This window comes from Sceloporus occidentalis, unplaced genomic scaffold (assembly GCF_023333645.1).
Source record: "Sceloporus occidentalis isolate IW3139 unplaced genomic scaffold, rSceOcc1.0.p SCAF_15, whole genome shotgun sequence".
NCBI lineage: Eukaryota > Metazoa > Chordata > Lepidosauria > Squamata > Phrynosomatidae > Sceloporus > Sceloporus occidentalis.
In genome coordinates, this window is record NW_028316995.1 from 792,302 (window position 1) to 811,696 (window position 19,395).

A 19,395-nucleotide genomic window follows, 5' to 3' on the forward strand; every position below is an offset into this window, starting at 1 on the left:
CACGGCAGCTGCTGCTGCTGTGATGTGTTATTAACCCCGTATTAACCCCTGCTAGGCAACCAGGAGGAAAACGAAGATTAAACGAGCACGAAGAATGTCCGCGAATATTCGCCCGAAGAGAAGACAGGAACGGGCGAATATTCGCAGAATACGAAGATTTTTTTTTCCCCGAAGACGAGCACGAAGACGAACACGAAGAGCCCCCTGGTGCCCAAGTCTACTTACAATATTAAGACCGTCTGCGCTGGATTTCTGATCCATTTCATGTTATTTTAATGGACAAAATTAGCTTTTCTTTCAAAAACAAGGACATTTCTATGTGACCCCAAACTTTTGAACGGTAGAGAATGTGTGTGTGTGTGTGTGTATATATATATATATATTTATACATATAAGCATGCTGGGAGTTGTAATCAACAGCAACTGGCGTGCCACAGGTTGCTAGTAAATGACATGATGTAACTAACAGGAGTCCAGCAATGAATGGGGTTAAGGGTTTCCAACCTGCTAACGTGCCAATTACTTTTTGTTTTGCAGGTAAAGGTGATGTATTTGGGGACGTATTCTGGAAAGAGACCACCCTGGCTCCATCTTGTGCAAACGTTAGGGCCTTGACTTACTGTGATCTCCACGTCATCAAAAGGGACGCTTTACAGAAAGTCTTGGAGTTCTACACTGCTTTCTCACACTCGTTTTCCCGAAACCTGATCCTCACCTATAACCTGCGGAAAAGGGTAACGTAACTTCTTTTTGGAGTGTTTTGAACCATGCGGCTTCTTGTTCAACGATTATACCTTTTTCTTAATTATTTTCCTTTTCAGTGACATCATACTTAATTATAACGTCACGGTACTTGTTGCAGAGACAGACAATACGTTTTTTTTTTAGTGTTTATTTGGACCAGAACTCCAATCATACTCAACCAGCCTTTGGATAAGAATGATAGGAGTTGGCACTTGCAGATGATAACTAATACATAAATAATCTGGAGTAGTGGGAGTTTATATTCTGCTAGTAAAAGGGTCAATAATAGTAATGCTTAGTTTTAATAGTAATAGAATACTTTTAACCGTTGAAAGACATGTTTCTATACAGATATCAGCGTTATTATATATAAAGAAAGACATTGTAATGTTTTGTAGTTCTGGATTTCACATTTTATATCCAGTCTTTATTTCTTTATATCCATTTTGGCCACAACTTTGTTTTGTAGTCAGTAAAAGAAGCGCATTCGGCTTTTACACAGTGACTCACTTGCTTTTTTTTTGTGACAAATCCTATGTTTCTTGTTTTAAAAAGGTACATTTGTCTTTTGGGGTTATTTTTACCTAACAATAAAAAAATAGCAAGCGTGTCACTAAGTGGACGTCTGGAGAGCAGCACTAACTGCCAGCCTGATAAGAAAACCATTTCTATGTGCGTCAGAGTGAGATTTAAGCGTAGCGCACGCCGGAGCATTGTATATGGATGGGAATGTTCATTTTTCAATGTGTTCTAAATATTGTAAGGTTTCACCTCACACTCAGATATTTTGGATTCACATAAAAAAAAAAGTTGATCTGTGGATTAAAAGGAACACAAGCCATATTAAGTGCTGCATCCAGGGACGGACTGAGACCGTCCAGGGCCCAGGGCAACAAAAAGCCATATTAAGTGCTGCATCTCATGTATAAACATTTGTCAGTTTTTTTCAAGAAAAAAAAACAACACAGCTGCCACATCTGACATGGCAGTATTGCACCCGAATAGCAATGCATCAATTTTTTGGAAGAAGAAGTAGAGACTTGGTTTCTCCCTCTAATCTCCGCTGCTGTGATCCATAGCCCTGCGTTGCTGATTGCAATGTGTATGATCAGCCAGCAGGGGGCTTTTAGAGTTTCCTGCAGTTCTGGACAGACCCTCCTGAGTCTCTTCTCTCCTCCTAAGACCATGTGGTGTGTGTGTTTGTGTATGTATATGTATATATATATTGTTCTGGAAGGGGACCCTTGCTCCAGGGACCCATCTAAACTAAATGTAAACAGCCTCAGCTCGTCTCTCTCTTCTCAGACACTATGCATCCACAATTGGCAGCTGTTCGTGTTAGTCAGCCACATGTTAAACATATATGCTCCATGTGACAAATTATCAACATAGTCACCCTTGCCTATATAACCCTGGAAGAGACTTTCCTTCCTTTATGTGTGAGAACATTAACCGGCCTGTATACTATCCTATTTCAGGAAGGTGTTATAAATATTGTGAGAACAAAACCAACCGGCCCTGGCAGTGGCTTTTTTAATGTCTTTTTGTTGATGTATAGGTCAATGGATTGATTGATATGTCGCATAGACATTAAAATGGCAACTTCTCGTGTTTTTGTTTTGTTTTTTTTGAGGAACATATAACCTCCAAAAGTATCTGAAAAGCATAAAAAACTGTTTTAAGAGAAATACTTAGATAAAAACCAAGACTGTGGGCTCTATGTCTCAACTATTTAATTTTGCTCTTTTTTACTTTAATTAAATGTCAATAAATGTCAGGTAGACAGATTAGTTGAAAGCTTTTGTGAGTAAGTCCTTTGAAAAGCGTGACATACCATTAGCCATTGAGAGCTTTCTGATGGGCCTCTCGTATTAAGTTGATTATTTAGCTTTGACAGCTGTGCTTTATGACCTTCATAAATAACAATTTCCTTATGATTTTACAAAACAATACATGATGAACCATAGTCGCGTTTAAACATCGAGATATGCCATTGTTTTACGGTGTACGTTTTATTGAGCGCATTGGGCCAGCGAAGCTACGGTTCCTATAAACATTAGTCAGTTGGAAAGCACTGGACTAGTTACTAACCATGGGCAAGATGTCATGTATTTGAATGAATTCCAGAAAAAAAAAGTTCTTCTTAATTGAATTGAGGGCTGGTTACCCTAAAACTTCATATAGGTTTTTTTCTGTCCAAACCATGTCATAGTTTTACAAATATTTGGAGCATGGCCGGCTTATTTTAGAGGATATGTATGTTTGGAGTCATCCTTTTTGAGCGTTTATTTTTTGTTTCTACATTTGTTTAATTTCTGGAATATTTAATAAAAATGTTTAGTTATATTTGACGTTGTGTTTCCATTTTGGTATTTCTTGTTGCATATTAAAGTCAGCTTCGACAGAAGTTCCAAGGTTGTATTGGAGATGAAGAATCTGGGAGGTTTAGTGATGAGCAAAATATAGTGTAATCAATACTGATCAATACTTACAGATACCATGATCTGCATACACTGACATCAGATCCCGTCTTCTCTGTGGGTGTTGATCCACTAAATGGTATCACAAAATGTCAGCAATATCTGTTTTGATGCAGAAGAGATCTAAAACGTAGAGGGCCAATCTAGTTGAAGAAGTTCTGGTACCAAGGAAGGAATTCAAAATTTACCTGAAAAAAGTGAAAGACAGTAAACAGAAAAACGCAGCGACTGCTCTAGGTTTTGTTGGGTTCTACAATGTACCCGTCCAACTGACCCATGATCCCAACTGCCCGCAAAAGAGAGACAGTGGGGCAGCTGCACAGGACAGAGCCTGAATATCTAGACTGGCCTGCCAAAACTAGGACACTTGGGAGGTGTGCGTTATAAAAAATCTGTGACATATACATAAAGTTTTCCTTTTGATGAGGCTCTGGGGGCCCTAAACTGTTGCTTAATCTGTTTATACGGGAGGGGAATAGACAGCTGAGGAGTTCATTAGTTGGTTTTCAGTCTTTGCGTTTTATGCTGTGATCAGAACAAATGCATTGGCCGAAAAGCCAGTATTTCTGATCGCATCTCTGCTCTTCCTTATGTATGTGCAAATAATGCTTAACACGTCAGCACTTACTAGTGCCCATATACAGGACGCTGATTGATTTCCATACCGCCGCGGGAAAAAGGTTGCCCTTTTCCTCACAATGGAAAAAAGTAAGACTCAGCATGAATTTCATTTTATGCTGATGTAAACCACTGAACCAAAGCTCAGCCAACTGTGATATATGCCATCCAGCTCAGTTCCTTATTAGCGCTGCTATATTACTTCCCTATAATTCAGCCTTTCTCTAGGAAATAGCCTATAAAAAAAGTCAATCACAGGAGTTGCCATATGTCTTTTTAACATACAATATTTACTGGCAATGAGCCTCCTCATCATGCGTCACAGTTCTGAAAACATTAATCCTTGTGAGAAATCCCAATAGGCTGCCCCCAACCCCCTGATACACATAGTTACATAGAACATAAGGTTGAAAAAAGACCTAAGTCCATCAAGTTCAACCCTTCTACCTAACCTTCCTACTCTTGATCCAAAAGAAGGATCAAGAGTTAACACAGGGATAACAGAATAATACTAAATATAATATATCTTTTGTAAGGCTGTTTTCCATCTAATCACGGGAACAAAAACACAAGGAATCAAAGATTTTATAATCCAATAATGTGAGAAATACTTACAAGGTCACAATCAGTGAAAGCATTAAAACTGATGTCACGTTTCACACAATGTTTCATGAAGTCGTCATATACATTGTGACGTGTGCAAAACTAAATCACAAGATATTCCAGAATACTCCTTCTATTCACTATTCCTCTAACCCTGATCATTGGAAAGAAAACAGTAAATCAAGAGCCTGTTCCCCCAAAAAGTAGACAAATGATCACCTACCCATGACCCAATTTTATGCAATCTGTAGGGCTCTCTCCACCGAATGTATCGCTTTGTCTTAGTCTGTCAATTCTTGTCTTGTCATATCCCTTGAATATATGTATTGTATTAAGCGCTGCGTAAACTGTTGGCTCTATATAAATAAAAGATAATAATAATAATAATAATAATAATAATAATACAGACTTTTTATTAACATTTACCAAGATTTTTTTATTATCCAGTCTCCCTTTCCTTCTAGATTAAGAGCTCCTAAAGTATTAACGTGCTTAACTTTTGATTTTGTGAAATTATTTTAACTTTCTGCAAATGTTATTAGAATGTCACAATATAATAGTTACAAGTTACTTTTCTTCACAGCTTTGTTAATGGTATTTAATTTTGTAACCGAAAAAAACCACCATGAATTTTCTCTTAAAAATAATTTTCCAGTTGTTATTGTAACACCCATCAGAAATAAGAAATTAGTTAAAATTATATAAAATGGGTTCCGCTGTCACTCTAATATTACTTTAGTAGATTACTCTTAAATCCTATAATGGAAAAAATACCCAAGCAAAATATAAGTAGGACATCATTTAAATCCTTGGACAAAGAGTCCAATTGAAATACACAATGTCAGGTAGCAGCCGCAAAAGCAAATAAAATATTATCATGAAATAAAATGGTATGAGTATAAAAGCTTAATCTGCCCCACATGTAAATTATTATTGTGATCTCACAGGTTTGCTATGCGCTACTAGAAATTATAGATAAGGATATTGTAAAACCCAGCACCAAGTGTAAAATAAATAGTTGTTTTTTTGCTTAAATTCAGTGTTAATGACCAATATTATTTAAAGAAAAAGACAAAAAATCCTAGCATTCTGTAGTGTATACTGTGTGACAAAGTGCTTACATTTTGTGTTTATAGTATTGCATTTGCAGATAGAGCAGATCAAAGGTATCTTTAAGATAGATTTTTCAGAAGAAGTGTAGATTTTACATACTTTTATTGAAGTTTAGTGTCTCATTTAAGTCCTTGGTATAGCAGTACACTCTTCGTATTAGGTATGAGAGTCTGTCAATGTCTGTAACACAAACAAGAAGTATTTTGGCTCCAGTCCAACATTTGAGACTCATTTTGCCCAACGAGTGCGGCTTCTTCGAAGGCACCCTTGACACAGACAAGTTTGCCAAAATGTTGGGGGATCTCAGACAAGGGCTTCAGCTTATTCTGTAATAGTGTGATACTTTTTGCTTTATTTATTTGGTGTGTACTTTTTGCCTTATATATATATATATGTATATGTTATATTTATTTAGCTATTTTTTTAGATTTACGTAAATATAATAAATACAAATATTAAATTTTTGGTGTGCATGCTTTAAATTGCATATGTTTATACTCAGAAGGCACCCTTTATTTGCTTATTTGATCTATTTGGTGTGCATTTCTAATTGTTACATTTTTCTATTATATTACAGTAGTTCAGGATGCGGAGGGGGGGGGTTGTTGGGTATGGGGCGGCTTGTTTTCTGCTGTCCCCTCTGTAGCAGTAACACCACATTTATATGACATAGAAATAAGAGCAGATGACAAAAAGCTGCTGTATAACATGACTTAAATAAAAAAATTGTGAAGAAAAAATATAAACGTAGATACAATGTCGCACTGTATGAAAACAGGGAATTATAGCACGGTTCTGCTGCCGTTAATTATGCTGAGACATGATCCTGGTTGCTGAATCATACTCATAGAGTATCGAGCAAGATTAATGCCTTCTGGAACAGCAATATTCAACGTTTTATTTCCTCTTTTTAATTTTAACGTTAATCACTTCCTCGACATGTAATAAGAAATCGTTACATTATATTAAAATCATATTTTTTAGCCTTTATTCACACTTCATCCATTTTTTGTAATTAAGTAAAGAATAAGTTTGGCTGTCTTAATTCCTCGTCCGTGGAAAGTGGCAGGAGATGCAAATTGAATTTCAGGATTAAAAGAGAGATTTTTAGCTGTGCAGAACCGATTTAGGATTTCAGTCCCATATAGGAGATATTTCCCTTTACCCGTGGCATTCTTATTTACCACTGACCAACAGAATCACTCACACTAGCTACCCGGAGTGCTCCCTCTCTTTTGGAGCGGGGTGCTTTGTATAGGGGCAAAGACTGGCCACTCGTAGGCTGGGGCCAGTCCCAAAAAGCCTTTAGTAGGCTGAAATTAGGCAGGGAGCTGGGGAAAGTGGACAGAGAATAGGCAGAATGTCGGAGGGGGGAAAGTAGAATCTGACCAAGTAGATCTGGTCAAACCCAAAAAGTTCCCAGGTATGCTCTGCTGGGAAAAAGGACACCCACATATTACAACCTAATTTACAGATTAATAAAGTATATAGTAAAGGATGTTTCACATCTATTTCCCCAAGCTAATTTCTTGTAGCCCTGCTCTTAAATCACACATTTCAGATAGTTTAGGAACCCTTGAAATAGGTTAATGAGATGTTATAATTTTCCATATGAATAATTAAGATAATAAACACAATTTGTAAGAGAGTGTAGATACTACTCAGCTCTAAAACGACTTTAGAGAAGCCACAAAAATAACACTGACTTTGTTCTCTTTTTTTCTCAGTAATAATATATATTACAAAGATATTCAAGTGACGATTTCTACTTTTTTAGATTTGTATGAAATATTATTTCTCAGAAATGAATCTAAGTGTAGAACTCCAAGAACATATTTATTCCTTTAGCCAAACAATTCATCATTCCTTATCTGCAACATTAATATATTATAATGTTCTCACTTTTTAAAATAACGAGTACTGCATGATTTCAGGTGGGAGCACATATGATCCAAGTAGAAATAAAACGTCAGATGCTTGGATGAATTTAGAGATTGCTGACGCCCAGGGGCGTAACTAGACGCCTCAGGGCCCGGGTGCGAGAATCTGTTAAGGGCCCCCCCACCCCCTCACCCCCCACCCCCTCACCCCCCCAAAAAAACATGATTTTTACTCAACAATTTTTTTTCAACTAATTCAACAAATTCAATTTACATATTGAATCATATCTGTAAAAAAATCAAAGAAAAAGGGGCGCATGTACAAAGGGCATAATCCAGGGGTGTCCAAGTTTTTTCTGCAGTGGGCCACTTCATCAGAATTGTATACGTGCGCGGGCCGCACTCATTTTTCACTGTGACAAAAAATATGGCCTTTAATAAAATATGCAGATTAAAATAAAGTAAAATGACACAAAACCTTTACTCTTCCCCTCACTGATTTCTGGGCCTTGAAAGTTTTGCGACTACAAATTCAGGATTCCCTAGATTTATTCTAGGGATGAACTAAAATGAAAATTCTGGACCAAAACATTCAGGGTTCACTTAGCCAAAACCAAAAATGACCCCCACCTGTTAGCAATCACACTCCTATCATGCCAAGTCAGCCAATACATGCTGGTACAGGGTGGCTGTAAGTGATGTGCAGACCCCATACTGCTGGCAGCATCAAAACACAAGGGGGGCAGCTAGCCAGGTTTCAGCATGTACTGGCTGACTTGGCATGATAGGAGTGTGATTGCTAACAGCAATCACAGTCCCATCATGCCTAGGTTCCAGCACTTACACATCCATCCAGTAAATGCTGGAACCTAGGCATTATGGGACTGTGATTGCTGTTAGCAATCACACTCCTATCATGCCAAGTCAGCCAGTACATGCTGGTACAGGGTGGCTGTAAGTGCAGACCCCATACTGCTGGCAGCATCACTACACAAGGGGGCAGCTGGCCAGGTTTCAGCATGTACTGGCTGACTTGGCATGATAGGAGTGTGATTGCTAACAGCAATCACAGTCCCATCATGCCTAGGTTCCAGCACTTACACATCCATGCTATCACACACACACACACACACACACTCATTTATTCATATAATCATTAATTCACAGATTCATTCCCTCAATCACACACACTCATTCAAACACCCTCCCCACCCCCTTACCTGCACTGCAGCTCCCTCGATGCCGCTCACAGACTTCAGCAGGGGGCGCGGCCTCCCTCTGCCTTCTCTGCTAAAGCACAGAGGAAGTAGGATGTCACGTGAACTCCGCTTCCTCTGTGCTGTCCAGAAGACCCTCCCACAAGTAAGTAGCAGGGCTTGAGGTGCGGCTCGTGTAAGATCGGTTGCCCTGGCTGCCGATCTTACGCGGGCCGCACCTCGAGGTCTCGCGGGCCGCATTTGGCCCGCGGGCCGCATGTTGGACGCCCCTGCCTTATTTAAAAAAAAAAAAAAACCTTAAAAAAGATTTCGGGCGGCCCCTTGGCTTGGGCCCCCCTGCCGCCGGGGCCCGGTCCCAGTCGCGACCCCTGCGACCCCGGTAGATCCGCCACTGCTGACGCCGTAGACAGCCCTGCTATCATACTGCAAAGGACAATCCTCTTCTAAGAGGCACCAGCACTAGGTTTTTTCTTATGTTAGGCAGCAAGGGCTTCCATGAGAGGGGTATGGGAGACCAAGTCCAACTGCTGTTATCATGGTCGAAGTTGAGAGGAGCGATTAGGGCTTCAGTAGATGATGTTACCGCTGGCTGGAGAAGTGTCAGAAAGAATCACTGTTATAAGACTGAAAGAACTACATACAGCCAATGGGTGATGGACCCTACGCACCTCTACACACTTCTTGTACAAAATGTTTATTAATTTAAAGGACAGTGGGCTGACCTTAAAAAACTTCCCCTTGATTTTCCTGCCAATAATATTTTAATGTTATGTAAAACAGTTCTGGAACTTTAAGATGTTGGAAATAATATATCTTCACTTACATTCCGTCTTACGTTCTTAGACTATCCAAATGCATCAGTGGTGGGTCAGCTGCAGCCTTCGATGGGTGGCCTGACCCTTCATGTCTCCACACAGTTCATACTCAGACATCTCAGACATTGACCTTTTGAAAAATTGTGGCTTAGTGAATAAAACCTTGAGTTTTCCAGTGTGATAATCCCATTGGCTGCTAACAATTTTGGTATCTTAATGGTTTTGCGTTAGTAGGTTTACAATTCCCCTCACTTTTAACACATGGGTCACAGGGCATGACTATAATTGATAATCTTAAATAATCTTATAATAAATTTCAGGCCACTGAAATATCTTGCAGGTCAATTCACTAAAGTTTATGTCGTCAGTGACTGGACTCAATTAACTCAACAGGATGCCACCATGATAACTCGAATAGTAACTCCTCTGTCTCCACAAAGTTGGGTTGAGTACTGCCGAGCTAGGTTAAGTTATTGCTGAGTTGCTGGTGACTTCAAATTTACCTCTGTTGAACTGAGCATTGAGTCCATCTGCCAAGTTGGTTGTGCTAGTGGTCAGTCTGTCTCTCAATCAAATCATCATCAAGGTCTGTTGGTGGAGATGGCCATTGAGGTGGGCAATCATATCAAGTTTACTGTATTCAACTTAATCTGCCCATTTAGAGCCACTCTTCAACTTGATATAAGTCGGATTTTTACATAAGCAAGTTGTTATGCTTTCAATATCAGCTTCCTGTAAGTTTGAAGGCTTGAAGTTGACATCAAAATTAAATGCGCCACATTTGTATTTAAGAGTCTGTGTCAGTTTTGCTGACGTTGATCAGTGTGAGTTTGGTGTGGGTCTATGTGTGCGTCGTTTTGGTTAAAATTGGTCAGTGTGTTTGATTTTGCATAATTCTGCTTAAAAGTGATCAGTGTGTTTGGATTCCTGGCTATGTGTCCAGTAAAGACATGGGTCACCTATATTCAAGCAGGGGGTTCAACTGTAATATGCCAGTCTGGAAAGCACAGCTGGGATGCTCAGATCTCCCTTGGTAGAGTAGAAAATGAAGAAGTCAACTCCAGACTGAGTGACCCTGAGAATCTACCCACTTACCCTGTTTCTCTGGGATTGGGGTAAAACCCATAGACTGTGGGGGCAAACCCTGTGAGTTCCTGGGTGTAAGGATATTAGTTTAACAACATCTTGTTGTCTTGTCTCTGCATTGAGCATAGAGTTTTGATTAAGACACATTATATATAACCAAGGATCAGGTAATATTCTATTTATTTAGTAATATAATGGGGATATCACCCCTGTTACCCCAAGGAATTGGTTTAGAGCAGGCCCGTTACCATACCACATTTTTTATTCAATATATAGGCCCTCATACCGTATACAATAGTCTCATACCCTATATAGCTAGTTACATATTTTATAACATTTACTTTGTTTGATTCCTCTACAGTTTTTTAATTCATTCCTGTCATTTTAAGATATTTTAGATCTCACAGCACATCATTTTAAATTTTTACATGCATTTTTGGATATTTATAGTAGCATCTCCTTTCCGTTATTTCCCACAATGATAGATATCTTAAATTATATATTTTATTATCATGTAAATCAAGTACACTAACAAACTCACATGGTTAATTTCACGAGTTTCCGCTTATATACCCATATTGCTTCTAAGTTGGGGGGCAACCTTAGAGGTTATTTTTGTCTGGGTTGCCATTTGTTTTCGGACCAGCCCTGTATCTTACCGTATGTATCATATGTATCATATTAATATATTCACAAGCCGTTGGACAGCACCATGTATGAATCAACACACCAAGTGCCATTTTCATATTGAAGTTAAAGTTTATGTGTTTACTTAATTTTAGTAATTTTAAAATAAAAAGCGATATTGAAATGTGATGTATCTTTGAACCTTTCATATTCAGTGTAACTGAGCACTAGGGCTGCATTGTTTAATTTAAAACCTCATGTTTGCATAATTACTATTAGATGTGAGTTATTATAATTTAATGTAGATGTAGCACTTGCGAGAAATAAATGATTAGGATCATTAAAAATAAATTACACCCATTATATCTGCTTGGATGAACTTTTTCTGAATGTATTCCTTGAGGATATTTACAGTGAATTGTATGCAATAATTACCTATTTTCAATCACATGTCACATGTGAAGGGTGCCGTCTCTTTAAGTGGATATTTCCACTAGACTTGGGCACCAGGGGGCTCTTCGTGTTCGTCTTCGTGCTCGTCTTCGGGGGGGAAAAAACCTTCGTATTCCGCGAATATTCGCCCGTTCCTGTCTTCTCTTCGGGCGAATATTCGCGGACATTCTTCGTGCTCGTTTAATCTTCGTTTCCTTCCCGGTTGCCTTGCAGGGGTTAATACGGGGTTAACAACACATCGGAGCAGCAGCAGCTGCCGTGAAGGAACGTGTGTGCAACTCTATTGGTCGTTTCGGCAGGGGGCTGGTCTGGCATCAACTAGTGAATTGCAGAACGCACTTCATTCGTTGATGGCAGGCCAGCCCCCTGCCGAAACGACCAATAGAGTTGCACACACGTACTGAGGTGTACTGTACACAAAATGACCTAGAGACAAATGCTCCAAGGAACTTGGCCTCCGTTTATCATACACAATCACACATCCATAGATGTTTAATAAAAGAATAGGGATTATTTTACATTTTTAAATTGATTTTGGACCACTTGTAATACATGCCTAACATTTGCTACCTATTTACAATGGCATACTTTGCAACAACCCAACTTTTACTGGACAGGACTGGAAAAAAGCAGGACTGTCCACCAAAATCTTGGGTGTGTTGGCAGGTATGCGGATGGAAAAATGTTGGACAAGAACTAAAAAATAGCTTAGGGTTAATGTACGGTTATGTTTAAGATTAGTAGCAGTGCACTGCTTTGGTTAAAGATGTATTATGTCTAAATAATAATTTTATTTTAATGGGTTTTAAAAAAAAATTAGGGGTTTATTTAAATGTATTTTAAAGTTAGATTTATTATTTAGTACTTTATTATATTTATTTAATGTTTATACTAGTGCTACCTACCGAGCTATAACTACCAACGTGTATTTGCATACCTAGTTTAGCTAAATTAGATGGGACAGGACTGGAAAAAAGCAGGACTGTCCCTGAAAAAGTTGGGTCTGTTGGCAGGTATGTGGATGGAAAAATGTTATAGTATGAAGTGTGAGTTATAGCGTTAATGCTAGTGAGTGTAGAAATGAAGGCCAGGACAAATAACAAGAGGAAAGGTCCTTGTGATTTTTGCATTGTACGTGTATGTGTTATGTGTGTTATGTGTGTTGTCACTTGTCACTGTGTTATATGTGTTATGTGTGTTATGTGTTATGTCACTGTGTTATTTGTGTTATTGTGTGTGTTATGTTTGGTTGGTTGTGTATCAGAAGGAAAATAATGAAATGGAAATGGAAAAGGAAATGGGAAAGGCGAATGAGTGGGCAATTGGCGACCCACTCACCTGTTTCACCCCAGGGCAAAGCATCCAAACACTGTCAGTCCTAGACGTTTGGCAGCGGACTTCCAGAGCTCAGACACAAGGCCCTAGCGTAAGCTGGCCACTCCGGCGGAGGTAGCAGGCGTTGCCACACCGCAGACAGAGGCAGCCAGGGGGGAGAAACTGCCCTTACCATTAGGGACATTTGAGGCATGACACTAGCCAGGAAGCGAACTGGCATCGAAGAGACGCTGGCACCACCACCAGCAGCAGCAGCAGAATTGGGAAAGGCGAATGAGTGGGCAATTGGCGACCCACTCACCTGTTTCACCCCAGGGCAAAGCACCCAAACACTGTCAGTCCTAGACGTTTGGCAGCAGACTTCCAGAGCTCAGACACTAGGCCCTAGCGTAAGCTGGCCACTCCGGCGGAGGTAACAGGCGTTGCCACACCGCAAACAGACGCAGCCAGGGGGGAGAAACTGCCCTTACCATTAGGGACATTTAAGGCATGACACTAGCCAGGAAGCGAACTGGCAGAGAAGAGACGCTGGCACCACCACCAGCAGCAGCAGCAGCATTGGAAAAGGCGAATGAGTGGGCAATTGACGACCCGCTCACCTGTTTCACCCCAGGGCAAAGCATCCAAAAACTGTCAGTCCTTGGCGTTTGGGAGCGGACTTCCAGAACTCAGACACAACGCCCTAGCGTAAGCTGGCTACATTGGCGGAGGTAGCAGGCGTTGCCACACCGCAGCAAGTGCAACCAGGGGGGGAGAAACTACCCTTTCCATTAGGGACATTTAAGGCATGACACTAGCCAGAAAGCGAACTGGCAGAGAAGAGACGCTGGCACCACCAGCAGCAGCAGCAGCAGCATTGGAAAAGGCGAATGAGTGGGCAATTGACGACCCGCTCACCTGTTTCACCCCAGGGCAAAGCATCCAAAGACTGTCAGTCCTTGGCGTTTGGGAGCAGACTTCCAGAACTCAGACACTAGGCCCTAGCGTAAATTGGCTACACCGGCGGAGGTAGCAGGCATTGCCACACCGCAGCAAGTGCAACCAGGGGGAGAAACTACCCTCTCCATTAGGGACATTTGAGGCATGATTTCAGCCAGGAAGCGAACTGGCAAAAGATGCTGGCACCACCACCAGCATCACCGTTGGAAAAGGAAAAAGGTGAATGAGTGGGCAATTGACGACCCGCTCACCTGTTTCACCCCAGGGCAAAGCATGAAAGTCTGTCAGTCCATGGCGTTTGGGAGCGGACTTCCAGAACTCAGACACTAGGCCCTAGCGTAAATTGGCTACACCGGCGGAGGTAGCAGACGTTGCCACACCGCAAACACGTGCAACCAGGGGGAGAAACTACCTTAAACATTACAGATAAAAAAAATTAACTTTCCAAGCTAAGAGCTGGGTAACCCAACTTGGGCAGATTGAATTTAAGGAAGGCAATCTGCTCCATCAGATGAGGTGCCATGCGTGAGCGCTGTGGACTCAGTATGTTTCCAGTCATAGAAAACACGCGCTCACTTTGAACAGTGGTTGGCGGACATGATAGTAGCTGCTGCGCAACCCATGAGAGTGCAGGCCACACACTCTTCTTTTCATCCCAGTAGCTAAGAGGATCAACATTAGGCGCAGAAGGAACTTCACAGAGGTAAAGTTTGACCATTTCAGCAGCACTACTCTCCTTTCTGCTGCTAGCTCTGTCAGATGGTCCAACTATACTCCCAAGAGCCTCTTCCCAAAACGCAGCTGCTCCACTCAGCTGTGTTGTGCTGCTTGTGGCACTGCTGCTGATGCTGCTGCTAGGAGTAGCAGACCACATCATCTCTTCCTCCTCCTGCACCTCTCCCTCCTCGGACAGCATTCCCATTTTACGCTGCCAGTCACGCACCTCGTTGACCAATTGCTCCCGGTAGCTACTGAGAACATTACATTTCAAAGCTAGCTTTCCCTTAATTCTTGGATCGCAAAGGCACGCTAGCATCATTTCGGGACTCTCTTCCATTCGTTTGCCAAGGTGTACTTTTAGCAGATCCTTCAGCTTCCTGACTATGGCTGCTATGTCAGGATGTAGAGTGCTACCTTGAACAGCCTCACGGTTTCCAAGGAACACATCCATCTTGCTGCCTAGATGGGAGAACACTGGGATTACCTGGGCCAGACTGGCAGTGTTTGAGCTTAAATTTTCTGTGGCATCCCTGAATGGTTTAAGGACTGCCACTAGCTGGGCGATCACTGTCCAATCCTCCCTATTCAATGGAGAGGTAATCCCAATATTGTGCTCTGAGGCAAGATTATGGATTGCCCTCTGCTGCTCCAAAATCCTCTCGAGCATGTCTAACGTGGAGTTCCACCGTGTACTGACATCCTGACGTAGGCAGTGTACGGGAAGACCTGACCTCTCTTGCTCTTCCCTCAAAAGTTGGCTAGCCTTAACACTATGGTGAAAGTGCCCAGCGATCTTTCTGCAGCGGGACAGAACTACTGCTGCCACATTAGTTCCTTCTGACATTGCTGCCTTCACTACAAGATGGATGATGTGGGCTGCACAGCGCACACCAACAATATGACCATCTCGCAGCGCTTTCACCATATTGGCACCTCCGTCAGTTACCACAAAACCAACTTCAACATTGGTGCCCGCCTCTGCTCCCACCCAAAGGCTAAACATTTTCCTCATCGCATGCAGAATGTTTTGGGAAGTGTGCTTTTCATCCATCACTTCTGCATGGAGAAGGAAAGATCGGTAGCCTGCTGCAGCAGCTTCCTTAGACACACCGGGCTGCCACCAGTGTGCTGTCAAAGAAAGAAAGGCATGCTGGCCGCTAGGTGCACTCCACAAATCTGTAGTGAAATGAACAGACTGACCAGCAGCCTTGGAAAGCTCCTCTTTCACTGCTGCAACACAGGACCGATACAATGAGGGGACAATGTTCCTGCTGAAAGTGGAACGTGACGGAACTGTATATTGTGGAGCCACAGCCGCCATCAATTGTTTGAAAGGCTCCCCTTCGATCATAGAGAAGGATGCCCCTCCAACAGCAATGAACTGACCAATCAGTCGCGTTACTTTATTGGCCTGCTGTTTGGGCATTGACCTTTTGGATTGGAATGCCACAAATTGTTCCAGGGTGGGCTGGACATGCAGTGCTCCAACCTGCCTTGGTCTCTGGCTGCCAGCACTAGTTGCTGCTGCTGCTGCTGCTGCTGCTATTGGCTCAGAAGAAGAAGCTGTTGGGGTTTTTCCACGGCCACCAGCTATGCTGCCTGCACTAAGTTTTACCTCTGCATCTTTCCCCAATAGCACAGCGTTGTGTTGAGTGCTGAGGTGATGCTTCATGCTAGCACTGGTAAAATGGCCAGACACTTTCCCTCTGCTTATTAGCTTCCCACAATGTTTGCACTTTCCATAGCGCCCTTCTTCAACATTTTCAAAGTGCTCCCAAATTGGGGCGCGCATAGCCTTGGAGTGTGCCTTGGGTGCTGCTCCTACTGCTCGGGGTGGATGAACAGAGGCATAACTAGTGGTGGTGGGACTGGTGGTAACAGTACTGGCCATAGTGGGACTGCTAATTGCTTTAGATTTGCTAGGTTTTGCTGCTGCTGCTGGTGGTGGTGGTGGTGGTGATGATCGTAGCGGAGAAGGTGGAGGTTCAGGGGAAAATTGTGCACTAGTCATTTGGACACTGCTCCCTGAGGAATCTGATTCCTGACCACTCATCTCCTCTACTTCATCTGGCTCATAGTCTAGCTCTTCATTAGCCAGATCGAATGGAATTCCTGCTAGGCTGGAGCTAAGACTGATATCGTCGTGAGACTCGTGACTAGTAGTAGTGTGAGCAGGAAGAATAGACTCTGCACTTGGCCTCTCAGTCTCAGGCTCCTCTGCTACCTCGCTAGGTGGAGTTCCACTATGTGTAGCCCTCTCTCTAACTGTCTTTACAAAAATTTAGTAAGGACTTGGTGGCTTGCTAGAGGTACTAGGAGGACATGGCGTGGCGGTACCAGTGGGAACAGTAGGCTAGTGGTGGAAGAGGCGGTAGAGGTGGGGGTGGTGGTGGTGGTGGTTTTCCCTACAAAGGAATGAGATCGCTTTGGTTTGGGACCCCTCTGAGTCTTGCTGCTAATTTGGCTCTGCTTGGTACCTTGCATGCTGCTGGTGGATGGGGAAGATGCTGCTTGGGGCAAAAGGCACTTCTTTTTAGTCACTGGGCTGGTACTACTTGTGCTACCCTTTAACTTTGAACGTGCTTCTGGTGCTTTAGGCTTTCCGTAAAAAACCATAGAGCTTGTGGGCCTAGCCGCACTACTACTGCCTGCTTTTGGTGCCTTTCCTTTACTTGATGATCCTTCAAGCAATGCTTCCCCAAATGATAAGCGAGAGCTTGGCCTACTTGGCCGACTAGACTGACGCAAAGGCTGCATCTTAGAACTGGTGGTGGTGCTGGTGGTGGTGCTGGTGGTGGCGGTGGTAGATGGAGCTTGTCCCTCCTTAGTCCCAAAAGGAGGATCCATTTCAAATTTTGTGTTGTGTGTGTAGTGTAGTGTAGTGTTTAAAAAACTATAAAAAAAATAAAAAAAAATAAAAATTAAAAAAAAGGAAAAACGAATTAAAGACAAAAAATTAGAGGAAGTTCTCTTCAGTGCTACTGCTTAAAAAGTAAAACTATGCACTACTGCACTGTGCTGTGTGCAATCTGCCAAAGTGCTAAAGTTATTTAAATTATTAACTCAAGATTAACTATTTAATAACTAGCAGTATTTTATTTTTAATTTGAATTTACACGGGCCTAAGAGCTTAGCCTACTACTATGCTAGCCTAAAGCTATATTTCCTTACTATAAGTCTACCTCTAGGCAGACGCTCTCAAACCCACTAAGCTAAAGTGAGGTTAAATCAGATTCAGTATATGATTTATTAATTAATATTAAGTTATATAATATTAATAGATTAGAAATAATTTACTTATATATTATGTATTATAGATAGAATAATATAGATTATGAATTAGAATTTAGAATTAGAATTACTTATAGATTATGAATTACAATTTATATTGTTATATATTATTTATAATATATTATAGATTAAGATTAAAGAAGATTAGAATTATTTTAGTACTACAGCTAGTAGCTTGAAGCTTTGCTTAGTACAGCTCGTCACAGTCAATTTTTCTTGAAAAGAATTAGAAATAAAATAAAATGTCACAGCAAAACAGTTAGCTTCACTGCTGGCTGCACTCACTAGCCCAACAAGTTCACTTCACTGATGGACTGAGGTGAGCAAAACACTAAGGGTACTTTTAATAAAATTGAAATAAAATGTAAAATAAATGAGAAAATCTTTGCAAAACAGTTAACGTCACTGCTTGCTGATCAAAAAAAAACACAGCACTTATGCGGCTGCACTCACTAGCCCAACAAGTTCACTTCACTGATGGACTGAGGTGAGCAAAACAAATGAAATAAAATGAAAGATTAATTAAGAAAAATTGACTTGGTCTCTTGCTGTTGCTAAAACAAAGCACAAACTATAGAGCTGCAGCACCAGTACTATTAAGATTAGCTGAACTATACGCTAGTAGTAATTATTTAATATTATTACTTTTATTTATAGCTAATTTAATTAACTATTAAGACAAGAAAGAATTATAGAATTATTGATATTACTGATTTTAGATTAGACACTAGTAGATGTCTTGAATGTCTACAGTACACTCTACACTAGTATACTATTACTAACTATAACTGACAAATATATATATAATTTTATAATGAATTCAATTATTAATTATATTAATTAATATTACTGATTTTAAATTAGACACTAGTAGATGAATGTCTACAGTACACTCTACACTAGTATACTATAGAATATATATATATATGACTGACAAATATATATATATATATAATAATGAACTATTAAATTATAGATTCTATTAAATTATTATTTATAAATTCTATTTAATTTATTTAAGCAGGACAGGCAATAGGCACTAGTGCCAGCCCAGGGCAAGGGCACCCCAGTGCCACTGAGGCACTGGGTGCACTGTCAACTCAACAGCACTTACACTACAGTTGATGACAAATTAAATAAAAAAATTAAATTAATCAAATTATTATTATTAATTATATTAAGTAGCACTGAAGTGAGGATGAAGTACACTGTGAGAAATGGCAGGCTAAGGCTTACCAGTCTCACACAGAACAGAACAATCTCTCTCTGTAACGCTCGGATGCAGCACAGCAGTGTTGCCAAAGCAGTCACAGCGAAAAATGAATGGATGTCTCAGGCAAGCTCTGGTCTTATAAAGGCGCCTTCAGAATTCAAAAAACAGCAGCACAGGCATTGGACGAGACCCTTAGCGTGACGTCACAAGAGTGAGCTGATTGGACAGACGAGATCAGCTCACTCCTGTTTGAAATTTTGG

General features: G+C 41.0%; 1 protein-coding gene across 1 annotated transcript in view; it reads left to right on the forward strand.

The window, feature by feature from the left end:
- Window positions 1-19,395, forward strand: part of LOC149303118 (voltage-gated delayed rectifier potassium channel KCNH1-like) — a 144,869-nt gene that overhangs the window by 101,201 nt on the left and 24,273 nt on the right. Inside the window, exon 10 of the mRNA XM_089481488.1 lies at window positions 538-734. Within this exon, the coding sequence (XP_089337614.1) occupies window positions 538-734 (197 nt within the window). The remainder of the gene's footprint in view (window positions 1-537; window positions 735-19,395) is intronic.